Source organism: Diplotaxodon limnothrissa, linkage group LG4, assembly GCF_057381915.1.
Source record: "Diplotaxodon limnothrissa isolate DT_005_m linkage group LG4, D_limnothrissa_male_GT1.1, whole genome shotgun sequence".
Classification (NCBI taxonomy): Eukaryota; Metazoa; Chordata; class Actinopteri; order Cichliformes; family Cichlidae; genus Diplotaxodon; species Diplotaxodon limnothrissa.
Window position 1 is genome coordinate 29,838,535 of NC_140599.1, and position 20,721 is coordinate 29,859,255.

The window sequence follows — 20,721 nt, forward strand, 5'->3', positions numbered from 1 at the left end:
GCGAAAGTGAAATAAAATCATAGCTAATTGAATTCATTCCTTCAGATCTGCAACTGTTGTATTTATAATTAATGATGATAATGACATTTGTGATGAGTAATAAACCATAATATATTAAATCACTTGGGTAATGTTTTTCTTTTTTGGTGTGTGGCTTACATGTTTGGAAAGATTAAAAATCTAGGCTGGATTTAAATAACCAGCATTCAATTTTGAAATTAAGAGTCGTCCTCGTCTGTTTTTATTTATAATTGTTTCAGCCATATTTGGCAGGACGAAGCTCCACCAGATGTTACCAGATGGGTGACTTTTGCTGCTCAAACCCTGCCCCACAAAGCCACTGAACAGACTCACTATTGTACAAAAGAAAAGAGATTTTATTCAGTTTTTTTCCCTTTTATTCATTACAGGAAAGGTGAGGAAGAGTCCAGTCACTGGATTCAAGTCAGCTTATGGAAAAAAAAAAAGGGTGATTTGTTAGTTGCTAGAAGGAGGGGAGGGAAAGGAATCGAAGAATTGAATGTTTTCTTTCGGCCCTTTCTCTCCTCTCCTTCAACCTTTTCTTTCTTTTTTTTTTTTTTTAAACTTTTCAAATAAATTAAGTTTCCATCACTTTAATGAGGTAACTTTTTCCTAATCTAACCTGCAAATTCTCTGTCCCCACCTCCTCTACTCAGAAGGACATCTTCAAAATTTGGAATGAAGTCCTCATGCTTGGTGTGTCCCTCCAAATAATGTGTTCCTCTCAGATACCGAGGGAAGCAGAGGGGATGCGATTCATTCACGCTAAAGCACCTTTGAGGCTAGTGACCGGCCACACAGAGACGAAGAGGTGAGACGACAGAAGCTGTTTGCACGGAAAGAAAAGTTGGAAATGATGTTACAGGATCATTTTTATTATTAATAATCATCCTTATTCCCCATAAGCAAACATAGACATCCCTCGGGCGTCAGTCATCTCATGTGTCAGTGTGACAAGTCTTTGGTTTAAACATGAGCGGCTGTGCACCTGGGCTTACACAGAAGGTGAGTGGGAAGAAAGGAGGAAAGAAAAGGACAGGGAAGGCAGAATAGCAAAGGGATTGTTGTCTTTCTTGTCTTCTAGCTTTTTCTTTACTCCTCCTTCTCCTCTCCGTGTGTGATGACATAGCAGATGTTCTTGTAGTCTACGTTGCCAGCAACATCAGGGGGGAAGGCGGCCCACATGTTCTTAATCTGAGGGAGAAAAGCAAAGTTGGAAATTCACCACATTGAGAAAGTAGCATGGTCCATAATTAAATATTTGGTCCATCAGTAAAATAATCTCTCACTGAAGAACAATAATAAATTATATGTTTAAAGGAACAGAAAGGATTTGTTTTAAAGACTACAAAAATCGTCTATAAATAGACTTGGGTGTACATTTTTGTCAGTAAAGGGAAGACCCATCCCAAATATCCAAAGAAATAAGGGCACTACCACATCCCAATCTAGATAAAAAAAAATAGAACTTTTTAACTTACTTCTGTTAAATTATTAAATAATTTCTTCAATGTTAATTAATTTTATTTCTTAAAGATAGGCTGAGTAACAGTATACAGTAACAACATCAAAGGGCCATTGTGCCAAAATGTGGAATTACTGATTTTACCTCCTCGGCGGTGAACCTGTCGCACTGAGTGGTCAAGAGCTCCTCAAGGCTGGAATAGGTTAAAAAAAAAAGATTTTAATCTGAATTCTTTCCACTTGGATCAACATAGAGGATAAAAGAGATTGTTTTAAAAGTCCTCACAATTCCTTCTTGATGCTTCCAGAAGCCTCGGGGTCCAGGACTTTAAAGGCGCTAAGAATAACGTCTTCGGGATCAGCACCTGGTGAGGACAGGGGGTCGGTTACACAGTGTTAGCGGGAAAATATGCTAGCATTAGCACATAACTGTGCATCATGTGTTGGCACCCCTTTATCTGAAAGCACTTAAAAGGAAATCAGGGAACTTTAGCGCCAGTGTAATATAAGTCATTTGGTGAAAATGGGATTCCCACCCTTCAGCTTCTCTCCGAACATGGTGAGGAAGACGGTGAAGTTGATTGGGCCGCTGGCCTCTTTGATCATGGCCTCCAGCTCCTCATTCTTCACGTTCAGCTGGCCTGAAGAGCACAGAAATTAAAATAAAGATGAGAGAGAGCGTGAAGTGAATTCGCACATGCTTTCTGGGGTGTGAATTGCTTCCATTTGGACTCACCCATTGAGGCCAGCACGTCCCTCAGGTCATCTTTGCTGATGATACCATCTCTGTTCTGGTCAATGATTGTGAAAGCCTGGAAAGAAACGCTTGGGTTTAGTATTGGAAGGAAACACTTGGGGCTGATGCGGTCTGTGTGGTTGGGCGGGATCAGACCTCTTTAGGCATTTACGAACTCCTCTGTCAATAGTTTGTTCATTAAAGTGGCAGCTGGTAAACTTAAGATAACCCCTTGGACTTGGACTTGAACTTCACTCACTGACCTTTCTTTCCACCTTCTCCCCTTGCTCTCCTTTTCCTTACTCTCTCTCTCACACACACACATTTGTACTGATAGTTACAAATACATCCTGCTGCCTGCTAGCTTTCCATCTATGCAATGTGCTAAGATCATCCTAATCATTATTACATGTGTTCCCTGTGTGGCACTTAAGAAGCCTGTATCACTTATCAGGGGATAAATATGGTCTATTTGGAGCTCACATCACTTGGCAACACACTGAAAACCCGGACACCATCGTTATCTAGAGTCGTGTCGGCGTGCTCTTCTCAAATCAAGTCTCCCTGACCTTAATGAACTCTGACACACAACCTTTAATCTTTATTTTTTACACTTTTTCCTTTTGCTCTTTGTCTTTTCTTTCTAATCTTATCAAATGTTCAGTGGCATCTGAAAAATAAACCTTTAAAAATATGTCATGCCCAAAAGTGAGTCTAACCCCTTTGTTTTTCTTTTCTGCATCATAACAGGGGTTAGTTTAATCTCTTTGGCATCCCAGACTTTACCCAGCTGTGACAGCTGACAGTAGCTAGGACGGGGGGAGTCAGAGGTTCAGATGGTGTCGAAATTTCAGCGCTGCTCCTAACGACATTCCTATGATTATTAAACTGTCAGGGGAGAAGTGGAAGCATGCAAAAAAGCAACCGCTGTGAAAACAGATCCTTAGAGTTGCTAAACCAAACTCAAATTCTGCACAGATTCAGATTCTGAGGCTATTTAAATATCTTTGACAACTAATCGGAAACTGTCAAACGCTTCCAGGGCGTTCAGCCATCAGGGATGCTTATGGAGTAGGGATGAAGACGACCTCACCTCTTTGTACTCCTGAATCTGGCTCTGCTCAAACATGGAGAACACATTGGAGGAGCCGCCGTCTCCTGCTGCCTGCCTCCTCTTGGCCTTCTTTGGTGCCTGGAGGACAGAGACAAGCACATCATCTTCAAATGAATATGGGATGCTGATGAGTGCGGAACAAGATTCGGTAACCCTTACTTTTATCAATCTATGTCAATAGGATGTTTAATAATATTAACCTTTCTAAGCTATATAAGATTTATAAATTATACTAAAATCATAAAAATAATCAATTTTGCATAGCATCTCTAAACTTGTCTGATTGGAAATCAATGCTCATCCAGATTACACTTCAGGTTCAAGTTCAGGTCATCACTCAGGCTTGTTAAAAAAAACAGGATTTTAACACAAGTTATGCTTGTGTGAAATTTTATAAACTTGATACTTTTTCCTCAATTTAGCTTTACCGAACTAATCAATTTGGCTTGCAATGTATCTAAAAACTTGTATCAACTAATAGCAACAATTCATTAGAATCCAAGCCTCTTTACAGCTGCATCATCAAAAATCCAGTTCTCCAAAATCCACACTTCTATTCTGGAATTTCTATTTCAAAATTAGACCAAAAAAAAATAAATTGTAATCCATGGGGTTGGTTCAAACTCTCCTGTAGATATTTCCACCATCACTGTGCAGAGATGTGGGAAGCCTGGTACTCACCATCTTGAGAGCTGAGGTTTGGGTGATCAAGAAAGGGAAGACACCGTGTGTGAAGCCGCGTTATACGTTTATTCCCGGGGGCTTATATACTCATCCACCAGCCAATCTAACTTTAGCCGCAGCTTCAAGTTTGGATGGGAATAAAAAGAGAGAGAGCGAGAGGGTGTGTGTGTGTATGTGAAATAGAGAGAAAGAGAGAGAGAGGATGGCCAAGGATGAAGTGATGGCAAAAGTGAAGGAGACAGAATGGCGGGGCAGCGTATCACCTTACAGGAGATCAAAAATAGACCCGGGAGTCTTGGAATTAAGTAAACTTGATAGCTGAGGGACCATGTTGCAGGTTTGCAGTCCCACGTGGACTAATAAGGACATTCAGGACATATATACTTGTTGGACCACTGGACACTGCCTCTCGTCCCCTCCTTCTGTCCACCTCCATCCGTCTGCAGAAAGGCACAGAGGCCACTCTGACTTTATTTTTGGTTTGTCCATTTGCGATATTACAGTTTGACAGGCATTCTATATGCTCAGCAACTGATGCAGCTCTTACCCTGAATGTGCACAGCGCTGCTTTCTTTTTTTAAGCCGTGACAAAGTGACGATGCTGATGTCAAATCTGGGATTTTCCCATGGAAGTTATGATGACAGGAGCTGCTTAGCAGGATCAAATACGTAGTACTACATAAAAACATGCAGCCATTAATAAAACGAGCAACAGCAAGATATATAAGCAATATTTTTTTTACTTAATCCTTACACTGAAATACTTTAGAATCATGCTGTAGAAAAGGGAGCGTGTCTGAGGATATTCATGCTTACAGACTTAGTTATATAGAATTTCTATTTGTATTTTACCCCCGTCCTTTCTGGATGCATTAATGCAAACTGGTCTGTTTTGTAAAAAGAGCTTTATGTATTTATTTCCTCTTTCTTTTTCAGTCTTTTCAAACCTATTCCATCATGGTGAAAAGGAACATTGCCAAAACTGAATTAAATTAATAAGGATAAGGTGTAAACAAAGAGCTTAAACAAATTATTTATCCAACAGTCTTATTGTTTAATAATTAAAATGTTAGTGCAAACAATGTAAACGTGTTAGGAATGCAGATTAGTGCCACAACAATGAAACATGAACAAATGAAAAATAATAAAAACAACATAATTGTTATGTTTATAATAATTAATAATGTAATTGAAATAATTAAACAATTTCTGCTATTGTAGGTCACAGATATACAGGGGGTGATACATGAAATGCCTGAAACATTTATTTAGTAGCAAAAGAGCAATGTACGAATACTTCCTGCATTCGGAAAGTAATTTTAAGAAAATGTCCTTAAATTATTAATAAAAGTTTAATCCTAGAGAAAAATGAGATATTACATAATGTGTGGCTTAATTAGATACTTAATACCTGGCAGGGATAATTTAACTTCACTTAACTTTCAATATTTAACTTAGTTTTTTTATTGGACTAAACAAAGACATCATAGTCATAAGCCAAAAGGTTTGCACACCAGTAATTTAATTTTTAAACATGTACATTTATATGTTGTCCCTTAGTTAAATACAATTTTGATTGTGGAAGCAGATAGTCGCTTCATATATAAGATTAATTTTGAGGCCTGAAAACTACAATACTACCTTTTACAAGCAGAATGGCAATTAATTTGCAATGTGTAGTGTGAGTTGCTCTTTTGTGTAAGTCGTTTTTTTCTCATTTTTTGTGTGTTTGTTGTTTCTGAAGGGGTGTTGCGAGCCTTAAATGTACGACAACATGCCAGACAATTGAAAGCACCATTAATCTCTGTCTGAGGCTCTGCCTTCTCATCACTACAGAGGTGTGTGTTTTCTGATTGGTTACAGTCATGAACACTTTCCCACCTGTTTGGCCCCCTCTCACACCGTCTACCCCTCAGGCTCCCACCCCCTTAAATATAAAGGGATTACTTGGCAGGGTGATGGCAGCAGACATTCCCAGAAGAGCATAAAAGGGACAGCTGAGTGCGACCAAAATAGCTAAATAAACCTAACAGTCTGTCGACGTGCCGCCACCCCCCCCCCCAAATAGCAAAATGCTTTCCTTCATTTGCTCTTTCAGGTTTTATATCCAAATCTACTTCAGAGATAATCTGTTTTCATTTCATTAATCAGGCACATTTATTTTTGTTCTGTGGTTGAGACTGTTTGTGTTTCCACTTATCTCCCCACCAGCCACCGATGAGTCACATCTCTGCTTTTCACTGGTTTCCAGTCCCTCAGTAATCTGAATTAGGCTGGTGTTTGTTTTCACTGGACGTGCAGGAATTCCAGGGTCTGAGTCTCAGTACTTACTTTGTATTCTTGTTGACCTTTGACCTCTGTTTCACTAGACCATCAACATCTCGTTGCAGGAGTTATATGTATCACACCACATGGTGTCAGTTTTTACTTTTAAGAGGAAGAAGTGGATAAGATAAGATTTGCCTGTATATATTTTTTTCTGTACACTTCATTTATCGCTCATACATGAGACGAAATGCACTGTGGGAGGAAACTGAAGCAGGCAACTCCACGCAGAAACAATGATTCAAACCAGGAACCTTTTTACTGTGAGGTGACAGTGCCAACACGTGCAGCGCCATATTAAACTACACTGAAACTCTGTGTTTTAGCTTTAAAAGCGGCTCCATAATCTGCTCCCACAATAATCATTTTCTTCAAACTGGCCCTTCTAGTTGGACACGAGTGTCAAGCACTTCTTAAGAAATATGCAAACGAGCTGTAACATCTCAAACTTTTCACAGATGTGTCAACTGCTGCAGTTTACTGACTTCACCGTCTGCACAATGTGTTTAATCGCCGCTGTGGCGAGGGAATGCTTTCATACAGATGTGTGTGTACATTGCAGGTGCCTGTGCTGTAATGTGATGCATCCCACCACGCTCTTGAGAAGCCATCTATCATTTCTGGATGATTGGTATGTGTGTATGTAGGGTCTGGAATGTGGAGAAGCTCCCTGCTTGACCTATGGGGAAGACGGTCTTGGCAAATTGGAGTGACACGGGAGACATGAGAGTTTGTAATGTCATAATGTGTGTTTGATCACCGTCCAGTCTGAGGTTACTCTATTTGGTTATTTGAGTCCATCTGTGATTGTGTTACATCAGTCGCCATTCAGTGAATTTCAAAAGCACTTCAGGTGTCTGTTGTTGTTTTTCAAGTTGCAGGACAGCTGAATTGTGGACGCTGCTGATAAAAGTAAGCAGCAACTAACTTAACTAAAGCCACTAAATTTTCTTAAATATGTAACACCAGCTGCATTCTTTGTGTCTCTTGCATGCGTCTATAAATCAGTCAGTCACACACTGTGCCTGCAGCTCCCTCTACTGTTCATGTTCCTTCATTGCTTCTTCTTCTCTGTGCAGGTTCTCAGTCATCCATCCACTGCTTCTTCTTCTTTCGGCTGCTCCTTTTAGAAATCACCACAGCGGCTCATCTACCTCCTCTGTCACAGAAACCCTCCTTCACTACATCCATGAATCTTCTCTGTGGTTTTCCTCCACCCTTTGTCCAGTGTATCCACAATCCCTGCTCTTTACATGCCCAAACCACCTCAGCCTTGCCGCTCTGACTTTCTGATCTGTCCCTCTGATGTACTGATTTCTAACCTGCAAATGAAAAGCTTAACATCCTCAACTCTGTCACCTCTTGTATTTTTGTCAGTGCAACCATCTCCAAACCATACATGGTAGCCGGTCTCGCTACCATCTTCTAAACCTTCCCTTTCACTCTTGCTGCCATCCTTCTGTCACAAATCACCGGTGACACTCATGCTTGCACTCTCTCCTTTCTTTTGCTTTGGATGGTATTTAAGCTCATCTTCCTTCAGAACATGGACTTTCTTACCACCACTGTTAATCACAGGTGTAGATTTAAGAAGGGGCTCTTAGGAGTTATGTTTATTTGTATTTTGTGCATCAAAGTTGTGTGTCAACATGCCAACGAACCAGTTACAAGTCATAAAAAAACAATAGACATGTTTTATTTGATCGTACAGTGAATTTCATATAATACTCTTTTATTTAATACTGCATCATGGTGGGCATCCCACAGCAAGAAAATCACAGGTGTAAAATATTGCCATAAAATATAAAAAGAAAAGGCCCCTTTGAACAGCATCTACCCTGCTTTACATTCCAGTGTGTTTTCTTCACAGAATCTAGAAAATCTGAACTTTCTGCAAAGAGTTTAAAGCTAATCTAAAAAATGACCGGCGTTGATCAGACAGATGTCAGGTGTCTGCCAAAAATGTCAAAATACTAAAACAGGCTCGCTTCCTCTTTGACACACATGACTCACCCCATCTCAGTTCCTCCTAAGGAAACACTAAACTCTTTTTTCTTTCACCCCAGGTCAATAAGATCTTGATCAGTGTGGTCCTCTTCTTTTTGACGACTTTTCAGCCAGTCCTCTCGCACTTTCTTCACTTCCTGGCCATAATAATCATGGAGTTTGCTAAAATCCTCGAACAGGTCAAATCCCACCAAAGGCCACTCCCCATACAAAGGTGCTGGTCCATTAAGAGGTGTGACACAAGCATGTCTCCTGGTCCAGAGTTTGGGGGATTTTTTTGCCACTACTTTAGCTGGTATGGAAGGTGCTTGTAAAAGGGTGCTGGCACTGAAGCTCCTCCCCTCTCTGACTACTGCTGTTTGCTGCATTGTGGTGAATAAGAAGCTGTTTGTGGGCAGCTTGAGGGCACTGACAGAGGGGTGGGACTCACCCAGGCTTTGCTGCCGCTTAGCTTCTGTGAATAGAAACCAAAATATGAACAGAGAACCCTGCTTGTATATATAAAGTGTAAAAATTTCAACAGTTAAATTTTACATTCAGGTTATGTGCTGTGATATTTCAGGACTAGGGGAAATAACTTGCTGTAATCAAACCAGACTATTCTATTTTTATATTTTTTTTAAAAGCTCAGTGAGCTGTTTAAGTGTTGGGCAAACCATAGATTAAAAACATATAAAAATGGCTGATTGAAAGCAAAAAACACATGAGAATTTGATGTATAGGTGGCAGTACTCCTAACACACCTTCATACTGTCTCGCTAGGTCTTTCACCACCATGGAGAGGTAACAGTGGCTGGCTGAGTGGAGAGCTTTCACCCAACTCTCTTGACCCTGGCGATCTATTGCTGCAAATCTGTAGGTTTTGAGTCCAGGCCCAAACACCAGGGAGAAGGTAAAATGTCCATCGGTCTCCGAGTGCTGAACAGCACACCCTTCCAGCACAATGACACCCAGCAGGTGTCTGTCAGCTGGGCGCTCCTGGTAAAAAAGCAAGTTTGCCTTCAGGACAAACCACCGCCGGTGGTAGGTGTCATTTCGTTTTTTCTACGGGGACATTTAAGATAAATGAAGTCAAAAGATTGTATTTGCACATGAAAAGTGATTTCACATTGTTTATGATGTATATCATCTCAAACCCTTTTGTTGAGATATCCCTCTTTATCCACTGGAGATGTGCACGAGAGGTAATGGGTTAAAATCTTCTCATGAAGCTTCATCACAACACCTGAAAAGGAGAAAGCGCTGATGCATTCGGATGATATTTATACCAAAATCTGCACTAGATGTAACGAACACATGACAGAAGAGTGATACGGCAAAACATGCATGGCCCTTAAATTACTGTACTTGTTTTATGTGTGTCAAAGCAAAATGGATTTGTTGGTATGATACAAAACATCCATGAAAGTTAAAAAGTAAAGGCAGGTGTTCAAGAAAACAAATAAAAATGAAAAAATACTTGATGAAAATTATGAAAAGTATGTGTACTAATAAAACTAACATCATTTTTAGTCAGTGTCAGGTTAGTTACATTTATTAACATGACCTGTCTGATTTTACACAAGGCTTTGATTTTTCTACATGACTGTGAGTCGACCGCATCCACAACGTAGCAACACAAAATGAAACATTTTGAAACAATAGAAAAAACTCAAAAAACGGACTCAAAACTAAATAAATAATTCGAAAAAATTAAGCAATGATATTTCAGGTCATCAGAGTCAAGCTTACTCTGTTTTCCCTATTACAGTGAAACCAAGCAAGGCAGATTTTATCTTCTGTTTCTAGTGAAACAGTCTGCAAATATTAAAAGTGTACAGATTATTTAACTTTAATTGGTTTGTGTACCTTTAACTTTTTGCTTTTGATTTTAATGTCTTTTAAATGTGATTTGAATGAATTTTAAGCCATTTAAGCCACGCTAAATAATCTCGCCATGTCATGTCACGGAGGAACCGAAAAACTGCAATACTTGCATATACAGCAGTAAAAACTAGATCCAACACAGTAAATTTATTACTGCTGTACTGCTGTGTTCATACTGCTTTTTCAACCATTACGAGCTTTTTCTATAAGTAAGTTACAGTCACAGTGAAAACAGGTGTATAGCTGTGCAGCTAAATTGTATCGACCAAAATCCGACACTCTTGTCTAGTAACTATAAACAACAGTGACATAATAGAAAACGGTGTCTCAGACTCACCCCTGCCAATGATAAATCGCTCACGGGGTCAGTTTGCCCTCTCGCGTGGACTTTACCTTAATTACATTCGCACATATTTTCTTTGATTCCTGTCATTCCTGCTCGTGAAGCCGATTGTTCTCCTCCAGATCCAGACAATGTTTGAATGTATAGTTTCAGGTTACTACCACCGGTTCTCCCTCATGAACAAGAGGACGAGCGTTGAAATATAAATAACTCGACCCACTTCCTGGTAACAAAACCCTGGTAACATTATATTCTCTCGCCTCTGCGCTTGAGTCTGCTTTGAGCTGATGGGTCATACACCGGCAGTTGAAACCAACCTTACTGACAAGAAGTGCTACCTGGAAGTGAGATGCTCAGCCCTCTCACTTCTGCATTTTCTGTCACTTGATCTAAACTTAATATCAGTTAAGTTTAGATCAAGTCTCTCATTGTATGTGAGGCAAATGTCCCTTGTATCTTGAACTTTGTTCAGAAAAAGTATATATTTATCCATATATCTAAAAGCAGAAAAACATTAAATGGCCTCCTGAAAATGTAGCTCATCGTTTCTTTGCTTGTGTCTGTTTTTGACATCCACTTATCCTTTTTATCCTTATGGCCCTCAGAGAATTTAGAATCTAAAAGGCTCCAACGTGTAAAGACATCAAAGGCCTTATACACTGAGGAGCCCTTTCTTGGTATATAAGGCCTTGGATGTCTTATATACTTTGGATATTCATCGCTGCCTCCTGTATTTTTGTAAGTGCCACAGTCTTCACATCATGGCATCTCTCACTACCACCTTGTAAATCTTTCTTGCTGCTTTTTTTCTGTTACTCATCAGCCCTGACACTTGTATCCACCAACACTCCCCTGCCTGCACTCTCTTTTTCACCTCTTTAGAGCATTGTCCTTTAGTTTGGATGGTTGATCCCAGGTATTTGAACCCATCCACTTTCACAACCTCTAGCATTTGGAGCTTCACTGTTACACCCGCCTCTGATTCACACACATGTATTCTGTCTTGCTCCTACTGACTTTCACTAACTATTCTCCTATCTCACGCATTTTCTTCCTTCATCGCCACCTCTAAGTCTAAGAACTTTCTCTTTACTCATTAGTACTTTTCTATCTCTATCTTTAACAACTAAATCCCATCCAGCCCGACCTCTCTGCCTAACCAATCGTAACAAGTTCTTTTCTCCTTTCTAATTGTCCAGCCTCACACACAACTCACTATATACGTCTGTAATACACGTATTTCTGAAATATACGATCCAATTCCCCAAAAGCTGATTCTGTTCATCTAGCGTTTTCAGTGGATGATTAAGTAAACAGAATCAACTTTTGGGATTTTTACTTACCTGGATGATTGAGCATGCATCAAGACAATACAAGCCAATTCATACTCCTCGTCAGCTGGTGGCGGTAGTGCGCCGTATCGCTGTTTGTTAACGACAACGTGAAAACATGAAAAGAAGAAACTGAGTCGAAAACGAACGTCGTTTGAATAATTTTCGGCAAGTTTTTACATCATTTTACAGCAAAACATTATTTTAATAGATTCTTTTTCATATTTCACCTATAGCGTGCAAACATTATACTCAGTAAATGTTATTTCACATCTACAAAGGCGTTTTGAGATGTAATATTTGCATGTGGTTTGTAGCTCATGTTTTTGGCTAACATGTTAGCCACAGAGCTAACCTGAGTTGCATGTTCAGGGCTAATTATTACAACGTTACAGGGCTACGCGCCTTAAAAGTTTCATAAAACTGCTCAAGTAACATCACAGCTCACCTTCACCTCCACTTCACGGGAATAAAAGAGTCACTGTTTTTCCTCCTGTAGCACCATGTCGAAAAGAAAAGTAACATTTGAGGATGGCAACGGAGAGTTTGACCTCGAAGACGATGTCCCGAATAAAAAGGTAATGCTGTCTTCTTTACACGGTTATTTAAAAAGTATAGACTGCTGTGGTGGCATAGGTTAGCAATAATTATTTTGTAGTGCAATTAGATTCTTACTAGTTGTTTACAGCCAAGCATCACACACGTACTTTCGATATCTCCAATGTTAAAATGGCACAATAATGCGCCAGTATAAGTCAGTTACCGAAATTTAGCTCTGAAGTATTTGTCAGTGTCATGCATACAGTTGTGTATATAGTCAATAATAATAGAAAGTTAGGTGGTGCTAACACTAACTTTCGTAGAGTGAAATAATCTGATGTCAACATATTGGCCTGTGTTTATCTATTATGTATTTAGTGTATTGAAAAACGCAAATGTGTGGTCATTTAGCAGTGTTTCAGCTTTTGATGTAACAAACTAGTTAGCAACATGTTCTAAAGAGACAGCTTAACGCCACATAAGCATCTGTACCAGAGATGCTCAAAGCAAGTGCAAAGCTGCAGATGTTTACATACAGTCAGGGCGTGAATGTCATGCTAAATTTGGGCTTTTAACGGCTTTTTTTGAGCTGTTCTTTCCCAGGATGGAATTATTGTACAGCAAATATAATTGATGACATTAAAAACCTCAGTCATTTGTAGTTCATAGTCATCCTAAAAACACAGATGCATCGTATAAGCAAATAACCTTTACTCTAGTAAAGACTATATTTGGTGGCCGAAGAATTCAATTTGACCACAGCAGAAGCAGCATTAACTGAGAGAGTTTTTCGTGTGCTTTGGCACATTTAATAAAATGTTAGAGCCTTTTTATTTATTTTTTTCTTTGGACGAAACCATTAAAAGCACACTACTCTGTGTGTGTGTCTGTTTTGTTTATTTTTCAAAAACTAATTGATGAAATAGGAGTAGTCAATACATCTTTTTTATGTCATTTCAATTCACTTGGTGAAATATTTGTGTTATTTTTATTTTTCTTCTACTCTCGAAATAGAGTTGTGAAGCTGTCAGCGGACCAGGCTCCAGGTTTAAGGGTAAACATTCCCTTGACAGCGATGAAGAGGATGAAGGAGAGGACACAAACAGCAGCAAATATAATATTTTAGACAGTGATGATGTTGAGGGTATGTTGATTATTTAAGCTGTATCTGTAACTCTTAAGTGGTCCTGTTTACTCTTCACATGTTTATTTCCCCCACATTGAGTCAAATTTAGAACTGTCCCTTTATTTCTTTAAAGGGACAGTTTGATTTCTTAGAATTTGGATTTTATGAGATATTATGATTCCTTTTATTTCCCCCTGGAATGTTTTGCGTATAGTAGAGGTAGTGCCACTTTGGAAAAGTAATTGCTGAAGGGGATAACATATCATAGGTCTGTTAAGTTGACAGTAATTTTTGGCCAAATGAGTTTTAGTTGACTGGTGATTTCAGTGTGTCTTTGTCAGCTGAACAGTTACAGAGACACATCGTACACCCTTGTGTTATCTGAGCAAATTTTGGAGGATTCACTTGAGCATTGCCTTGTTTTACTTGGCCTTCATGCATTGGTCGTACTGTCTTTTTAGTTAGTTGTGTTGCTTTAAAGTGCAGACACACAGCACTTTGCATATAACTTCTACTTTGTTAACATTAGTTGCTAAACCCAAAGCATTTCGAAACACCAAATGATGAGTCACTCTGAGGGACAAGCGGGACACCTTCTAGAATAGAATAGAATTCAACTTTATTGTCATTGCACATGCACAGGTACAGGGCAACGAAATGCAGTGCAAATGCAATTCTACAGTGCCAAACAGTTTATTTTTGTTGTATATCTGTCTTTTAACACAGTTTTAGTCATCCACACTACATCTAGGTAATTTCAGTTTGTGTGGTACATTCACACATGTGGTTAGGTAGTCAAGGTTTTAACTGTTGGAGCATGTACAGGGTGGGCCATTTATATGGATACAGCGTAATAACATGGGAATGGTTGGTGATATTAAAGTCCTGTTTGTGGCACATTAGTATATGTGAGGAGGCAAACTCCTCAAGATGGGTGGTGACCATGGTGGCCATTTAGAAGTCGGCCATCTTGGATACAACTTTTGTTTTTTCAATAGGAAGAGGGCCATGTGACACATCAAACTTATTGGTAATGTCACAAGAAAAACAATGGTGTGCTTGGTTTCAACGTAACTTTATTCTTTCATGAGTTATTTACAAGTTTCTCTGTGTTCGCAGCCATTGACATGTCGAAGAGGTTAACACGTGAGGAGCGGATCGAAATTGCGTTGATATCTGGTGAACGCAGTAACCGGGTCATTGCAGCAGATTTCAATGCAAGACACCCTGCGAGACCACCCATCTCCCATGCTACAGTCAGCAAACTGCTTGCTAAGTTTCGTGAAACTGGTTCAGTGTAGGATTTGCCAAAATGTGGACGCAAGAAATCTGTCACTAAAGAAGAAACATCAGTGGCTATCCTAGCTTCATTCAGCAAGAGCCCACAGCGTAGCACTCGCTGCATGTCACTGGAGAGTGGCATTAGTCAAACATCCCTTTGGCGGATATTAGCTACTCACAAATGTCACCCTTACAAACTCCAGCTACTGCAGCATCTCAACGAGGATGACCCAGATCGGCGCACAGAATTTGCAGAATGGGAAAAACAAAAATTGGAACAGGACCCTCAGTTCACACAGAAGATTTTGTTCAGTGATGAGGCAAACTTTTATGTGAATGGTGAAGTTAACAAACAAAACCAACGCTATTGGTCTGACATTAACCCACATTGGATGGATCCCTCCAAGACTGTTGGACCAACAAAAGTGATGGTTTGGTGTGGTATATGGGGTACAACGATAGTGGGTCCATTCTTCATCAATGGAAACCTCAAGGCCGCTGGATATTTGAAATTACTACATGATGATGTGTTTCCCTCTTTATGCACTGAAGCTGGTACGTTCCATGAGTTTTTCCAGCAAGATGGTGAACCACCACATTATGGGTGCCAGGTCATGAGCATTCCTAGATGAACAGTTTCCTGGAAAGTGGATTGGTCGTCGTGGGCCAGTTGAATGGCCCCCAAGGTCTCCCGATCTGACCCCCTTAGACTTTTATCTTTGGGGTCATCTGAAGGCAATTGTCTATGGTGTGAAGATACGAGATGTGCAGCACCTGAAACTACGGATACTGGATGCCTGTGCTGGCATTTCTCCTGCGGTGTTGCTATCAGTGTGTGAAGAGTGGGAGAAGAGGGTTGCATTGACAATCCAACCCAATGGTCAGCACATTGAACATGTTTTATAAGTGGGCAGAAACTTGTAAATAACTCATGAAAGAATAAAGTTACGTTGAAACCAAGCACACCATTGTTTTTCTTGTGACATTACCAATAAGTTTGATGTGTCACATGGCCCTCTTCCTATTGAAAAAACAAAAGTTGTATCCAAGATGGCCGACTTCTAAATGGCCACCATGGTCACCACCCATCTTGAGGAGTTTGCCCCCTCACATATACTAATGTGCCACAAACAGGACTTTAATATCACCAACCATTCCCATGTTATTACGCTGTATCCATATAAATGGCCCACCCTGTATATCTGTCTTTTAACACTGTTTTAGTCATCCAGACTACATCTAGGTAATTTCAGTTTGTGTGGTACATTCACACATGTGGTTAGGTAGTCAAGGTTTTAACTGTTGGAGCATGTATTCTAAATATCACAGGATTATACTCATTTAATTGTGGGAATCCAAAGTCCTGATCAAGATTAAAGTGCTTAATTATGTGTCCCTACCTAATCCCACTTTAAAGAAATCAAACCCATTTTAGCGAGAAGGGGTGCTGAATTCTCTGATTTCTGTCCTATGCAAGTGAAAGATGTTGTTTTGGCTCAATCGGGTTTTCCTACATAGAGCGAATTTTGGCAGCACCCCAGTGGGTTTTTAGTCACAGCCAATGGAAAATCACAAGTGAAATAAATGGTCATAAATAACAAAATGCAAATATAGCAACACATACATACTGCTTTGCCAAAGACCCGCTTTAATCCAGGAAAAAACCCGTAAGCATCATTTGTGAGTAGTTGGTTAATACGACTATGCCAACTGTGTTTTCAGGTCAAGAGGGAGCAACCATTGACTTTGATGAGGGAGTTTCTATTACTCCTTTCAACCTGGAAGAGGAGATGCAAGAAGGACACTTTGACTCAGAGGGGAACTATTTCATCAAAAAGGAGCAACAGATTAGAGACAACTGGCTTGATAACATTGACTGGGTAATTGAGTTCCTTTGTATTACACCACTGTTTATTCTTTCTCTCACTGTTTTTATTTTTTTGTCTGCTTTTTTCAGCCCGAAATCTGCTTTTGAGTGTTGGTGTCTTTGTATTTCACGAGTTTGTAATCTCATTTTGGTGACAGGTGCTTCATATTTTAAACAGTGTTCAGTAATAAAAGTCTCTTCTTTCTTCAGGTGAGAATAAGAGAGCAGCCTTTCAAAAAAAAGAAGAAAGGTCTTGGAGCCAAAAGGACACGCAGAGCAGGTGATGAGGACGAGGCAGAGGAAGAAAAACAGAGAGAAGAACAGCAAGCAGACCAAGAAGAAGAGGAGGAGGGGGAAGAGGCAGAGCCTCCAGAGGACCCACTGGCATCCTTCACACAGCACCAGCTCACTGAAGCTGTCATCGAACTACTGCAGCCTGGAGAAACAGTCGCTACAGCGCTCCGTCGGTTAGGAGGCCTTGGAGGACGGAAGAAGGGAAAGCTGCGGGAAGAAGAAAAATCCACAGAGGAGACCAAAGGGGATAAAGAAAAGCTTGATCGGCTCACAGCGCTAGCTGACCGACTGGTTGGATCCGGGATGTTTGAAATCTATCAGCAAACCTACGAAAAACTGGCCTACATGTTAAAGAGCATGACTAGCAAGCGGCCAGCGGTGGGGGGTGAGGAGGAGGAAGGAGATGAGCTTGACATGTTTGCTGACAAGTTTGATGAGAAGCATGGTGAAACAGCTGAGGACAAAGATGACAATAATAGAGGTAATTTAGTTATTTTATCTGCTTTAATTTTCAAAGACTGTATTTTTTGTTTAATCCCATTTTGCCTTCCATCCAGTGAGCGATGAAGTGATGTGGGAGTACAAGTGGGAAAATAAGGATAATTCAGAAGTCTACGGCCCTTTCACAAGCCAGCAGATGCAGGTACTCTCCTAAAACTACTTGAAATTGAATAACAGGACTTCTGTTAAGTGTTTGTAGGTGACTGTTTAAAATAATCAGAAGGGAAATGGTTCCCTCTCTGGCCATCGATAACGGTAATCGAATCTTTTTAGACCAAAAATCTTTTCATCCTCTAAATCTGAGGCCTGGGTTTCCAACTGGGAATGGGTGGAGTGTCCATTCCGTGTTGGGGAGGTGTTGCTGCTCGAAGTATCTCAGACTGTTGCAGCATCTGCAGTAATGCAGACACTGTACTGATCGATTGTGTTGAAGACAGAGTGTGAAGGTGTCGATTCTCTGGTCAGTCTATGCTCCTAATCTCAGCTATGGTTTTGGGTAGTCATTGAAAGAATGACATCACAGATAGAAGTAGCAGAAATGAGCCTTTTTGGAAGGGGGCTGAGATAGGGTGAGGTTGACTGTTTGGGAGGGTTTCCCCCCTAGAAGTGCTGGAGCAGGTGGCTGAGAAGAAGAGGTCAGGGTGTCTCGGCTGATAAGAGGCAGAAAATTAATGAATAGATTATAGCATCTTATACTGTACATTATCCTAATTGTAAAGGTGTTTGTTGTGGATCTAGAGCAATGTAATAATGAACCTCATAGAGTTAAGAGCTTTTAGGTTTAAGGAATTTTAAAAACACTAATGACATTCAGCTTTGAAATTTGAAATATCTTATCTTCTGGTGTCTTTCCAGGACTGGGTGGATGAAGGCTATTTCAGCAGTGGTGTTTACTGTAGGAGGGTGGACCAGGAGGGATCGCAGTTCTACAGCTCCAAGAGACTGGACTTTGAACTCTATACATGATTTACATCGAGTATTGAAAACTTTGAAGATAATATTATGTTTCAGCTACAATCAATTCTCAGCCTTTTCATGTTTTTTTTTAGGGCTTTGGTTTCAGATCTGCCATTTTAACACTGGTTTTGTTTTCTGTACACTTTTTTTTAAATAAATGATGTATGTGGTGAAGTAATCTGACATGTTTCTGTTAATCTTAGAATCAGATGACTCAATTTTAAGCTCACTGTGTTTTATTTCTTTCTTGACATGTGCTGAAAGTTTAAATAGCCTTTCCAGTTGACGGTACATGTAGCACATTTTGAGAGACTGAATTATTCAGTTATTGTAGAGTATTTTACACTTATAACCATGGTTAAAAAAAAAAAAAAAAAAGGTACACCCTCTTTAAATGATAAGGTTTTACTGTCTGGACATAATAAAAAAAATCACATATTACAGAGTGTCATTATTTAAAACAAGCCAAAAAGAAGAAGCAGTGTGTGAAAGCATCCTCACTGGTTCCACAGATGGATACAGTTGTGGTCAAGAGTTTACATCCACTCATGGGTGTGAATGTCATGGTAATTTGGGGATTTTAATTGATTCTTGGAACTATTCTTTTTCCAAGGTCGAATGATTAGACAGCATACATCTTTAATGTCTTTGAAAAAGAACAACTGGGTGCACATGTTTGAATTTATTTTGGATTTTGTCTAATCCACACAAGGTCAAAAGTATACATACAGACAAACATACATACAACCCACTAATATTTTGCTAAACTTTCCTTAGCAAGTTGGACCTCAACCAGATGCTTTTGGTAGCCATCAACAAGCTACTGGAATAATTCTGGCTTGATATTTGACCACTATTCTTAGCAGAATTTGTGAATGTTTCCAGGCTTTTAAACAGATGAGGTCTGGCTTTTAATTGAATGTAAGGGACTCAACTTTTATGCATTTTATGTTAAAAAAAGGGAGTATAAAGAAGTATAAGCTATAACCCTCCCCCTTCTTATTGTTAAATAAATGACTGCAACATTCATCTTCCTTTCAACAAAACTTATGGCCTACATATATCGAGATGTAAATTGCACCAATGCATTAATATGTATACAAGCTATACAGCTCATTCATATATACATACATCGACCTATATCTACACAAACATATGTACTCATAGATGTAGTCACGCACAAAATCACTTATGTAGAGTCAATGTTTCGACTCTTTATTCCAGAATGAATAAATTAAGAGGGTAAGTAACAGCCCACTGCTGACTCAAAGCAGAACTTTTTGGCAGTTTTGCTGGTCCCCAAGTAATTCCATGGAGGAAATACATCTGCAAATTATTTAGAGAAACAATCGTTGCGTGCCAGTCAGTCTGGGAGGGGATATATGACTGTTTCCAAACAATTTGAAGTTTATTATTTTACAGTGAGAAATATTATTCACAAGTGGAAAACATTAAAATATTCACAGTTATGAAGCTTTCCATGAATCAGGAGTTAGTCACTGAGTGGACCATGAACACTATACACTAAAGTTTTCTAGAGACAAATCTGAGGAGAGTTAAAGCTTAACTGGGTCATACAGCAGGACAGTAGTCTCAATGCAGCCGCAAATCTATCACCGAATGGCTGAAAAAGAAAGGAATCAAGGTGTTGCAGTGGCCCAGACAAAGGCCAGACCTCAATCTGATTAAAATGCTAAAGCGTAAACAAATCTGGCAATCCTCACTGAACTGAAAAGAAGAGTGAGCCAAAACCCCTCCACAATCATGTGCAAGACTGATAAAGTCACACAGGAATTTTTACAGGTACTATTAAGATACTTCTGCCGTGGAGAATATACGTAGAAAGTAGAAAAACCAAAATCCAACTCTGATCAACTTTCGTGCATGTAACAAAAGATGGTGAAAGATGGTGCAGTAACTGTTCGATTAGCTGAGTGACTATTTAGTAAACCTAAGAAAAAGAAGCGGTTTGCTGTTAGATGTCACACGTTATACTAAACTGAATTTTTTTTTTTTTTTTTTTGGGGGGGGGGGGGGGGTATGCTAATATTTGGTATTTTTATGAAATTATGCGAGCAAAGCTACTTATTGTTGCATTAATAAGTAGTGAAAAAACAGCAACCATTCATAACTATCAGATAAAGCATAGGTAAAAGAAAGAAATTAATTAAACTGGTTAAAAACGTATTTGTTAAATATATTTTTTGACCCTGAAGAACAACATTCTGATTCGATGCCATATTCATTTTATTCAATTTGGCCGC

The 20,721-nt window shown here is 39.5% G+C and overlaps 3 protein-coding genes across 3 annotated transcripts; 1 reads left to right on the top strand and 2 right to left on the bottom strand.

Moving 5' to 3' along the window:
• Positions 1 to 558: 558 nt before the first annotated feature.
• mylpfa (myosin light chain, phosphorylatable, fast skeletal muscle a) lies at positions 559 to 4,099 on the bottom strand. The gene is made up of 7 exons (XM_085351826.1): positions 4,017 to 4,099; positions 3,315 to 3,413; positions 2,222 to 2,297; positions 2,022 to 2,126; positions 1,772 to 1,850; positions 1,631 to 1,679; positions 559 to 1,215 (listed from the first exon to the last, which is right to left on the bottom strand). Exons 1-7 carry the CDS (start codon positions 4,017 to 4,019, stop codon positions 1,114 to 1,116), a joined length of 513 nt encoding a protein of 170 aa, XP_085207952.1. The 5' UTR covers positions 4,020 to 4,099; the 3' UTR covers positions 559 to 1,113.
• Positions 4,100 to 8,223: 4,124 nt separating this feature from the next.
• Positions 8,224 to 9,568, bottom strand: pheta2 (PH domain containing endocytic trafficking adaptor 2). The gene is made up of 3 exons (XM_085351827.1): positions 9,488 to 9,568; positions 9,095 to 9,395; positions 8,224 to 8,805 (listed from the first exon to the last, which is right to left on the bottom strand). Exons 1-3 carry the CDS (start codon positions 9,566 to 9,568, stop codon positions 8,402 to 8,404), a joined length of 786 nt encoding a protein of 261 aa, XP_085207953.1. The 3' UTR covers positions 8,224 to 8,401.
• Positions 9,569 to 11,254: 1,686 nt separating this feature from the next.
• On the top strand, positions 11,255 to 18,743 carry cd2bp2 (CD2 (cytoplasmic tail) binding protein 2). Its single transcript, XM_085351825.1, has 7 exons — positions 11,255 to 12,059; positions 12,391 to 12,469; positions 13,446 to 13,575; positions 16,561 to 16,718; positions 16,916 to 17,480; positions 17,557 to 17,642; positions 18,356 to 18,743. Exons 2-7 carry the CDS (start codon positions 12,395 to 12,397, stop codon positions 18,464 to 18,466), a joined length of 1,125 nt encoding a protein of 374 aa, XP_085207951.1. The 5' UTR covers positions 11,255 to 12,059; positions 12,391 to 12,394; the 3' UTR covers positions 18,467 to 18,743.
• Positions 18,744 to 20,721: the final 1,978 nt, after the last annotated feature.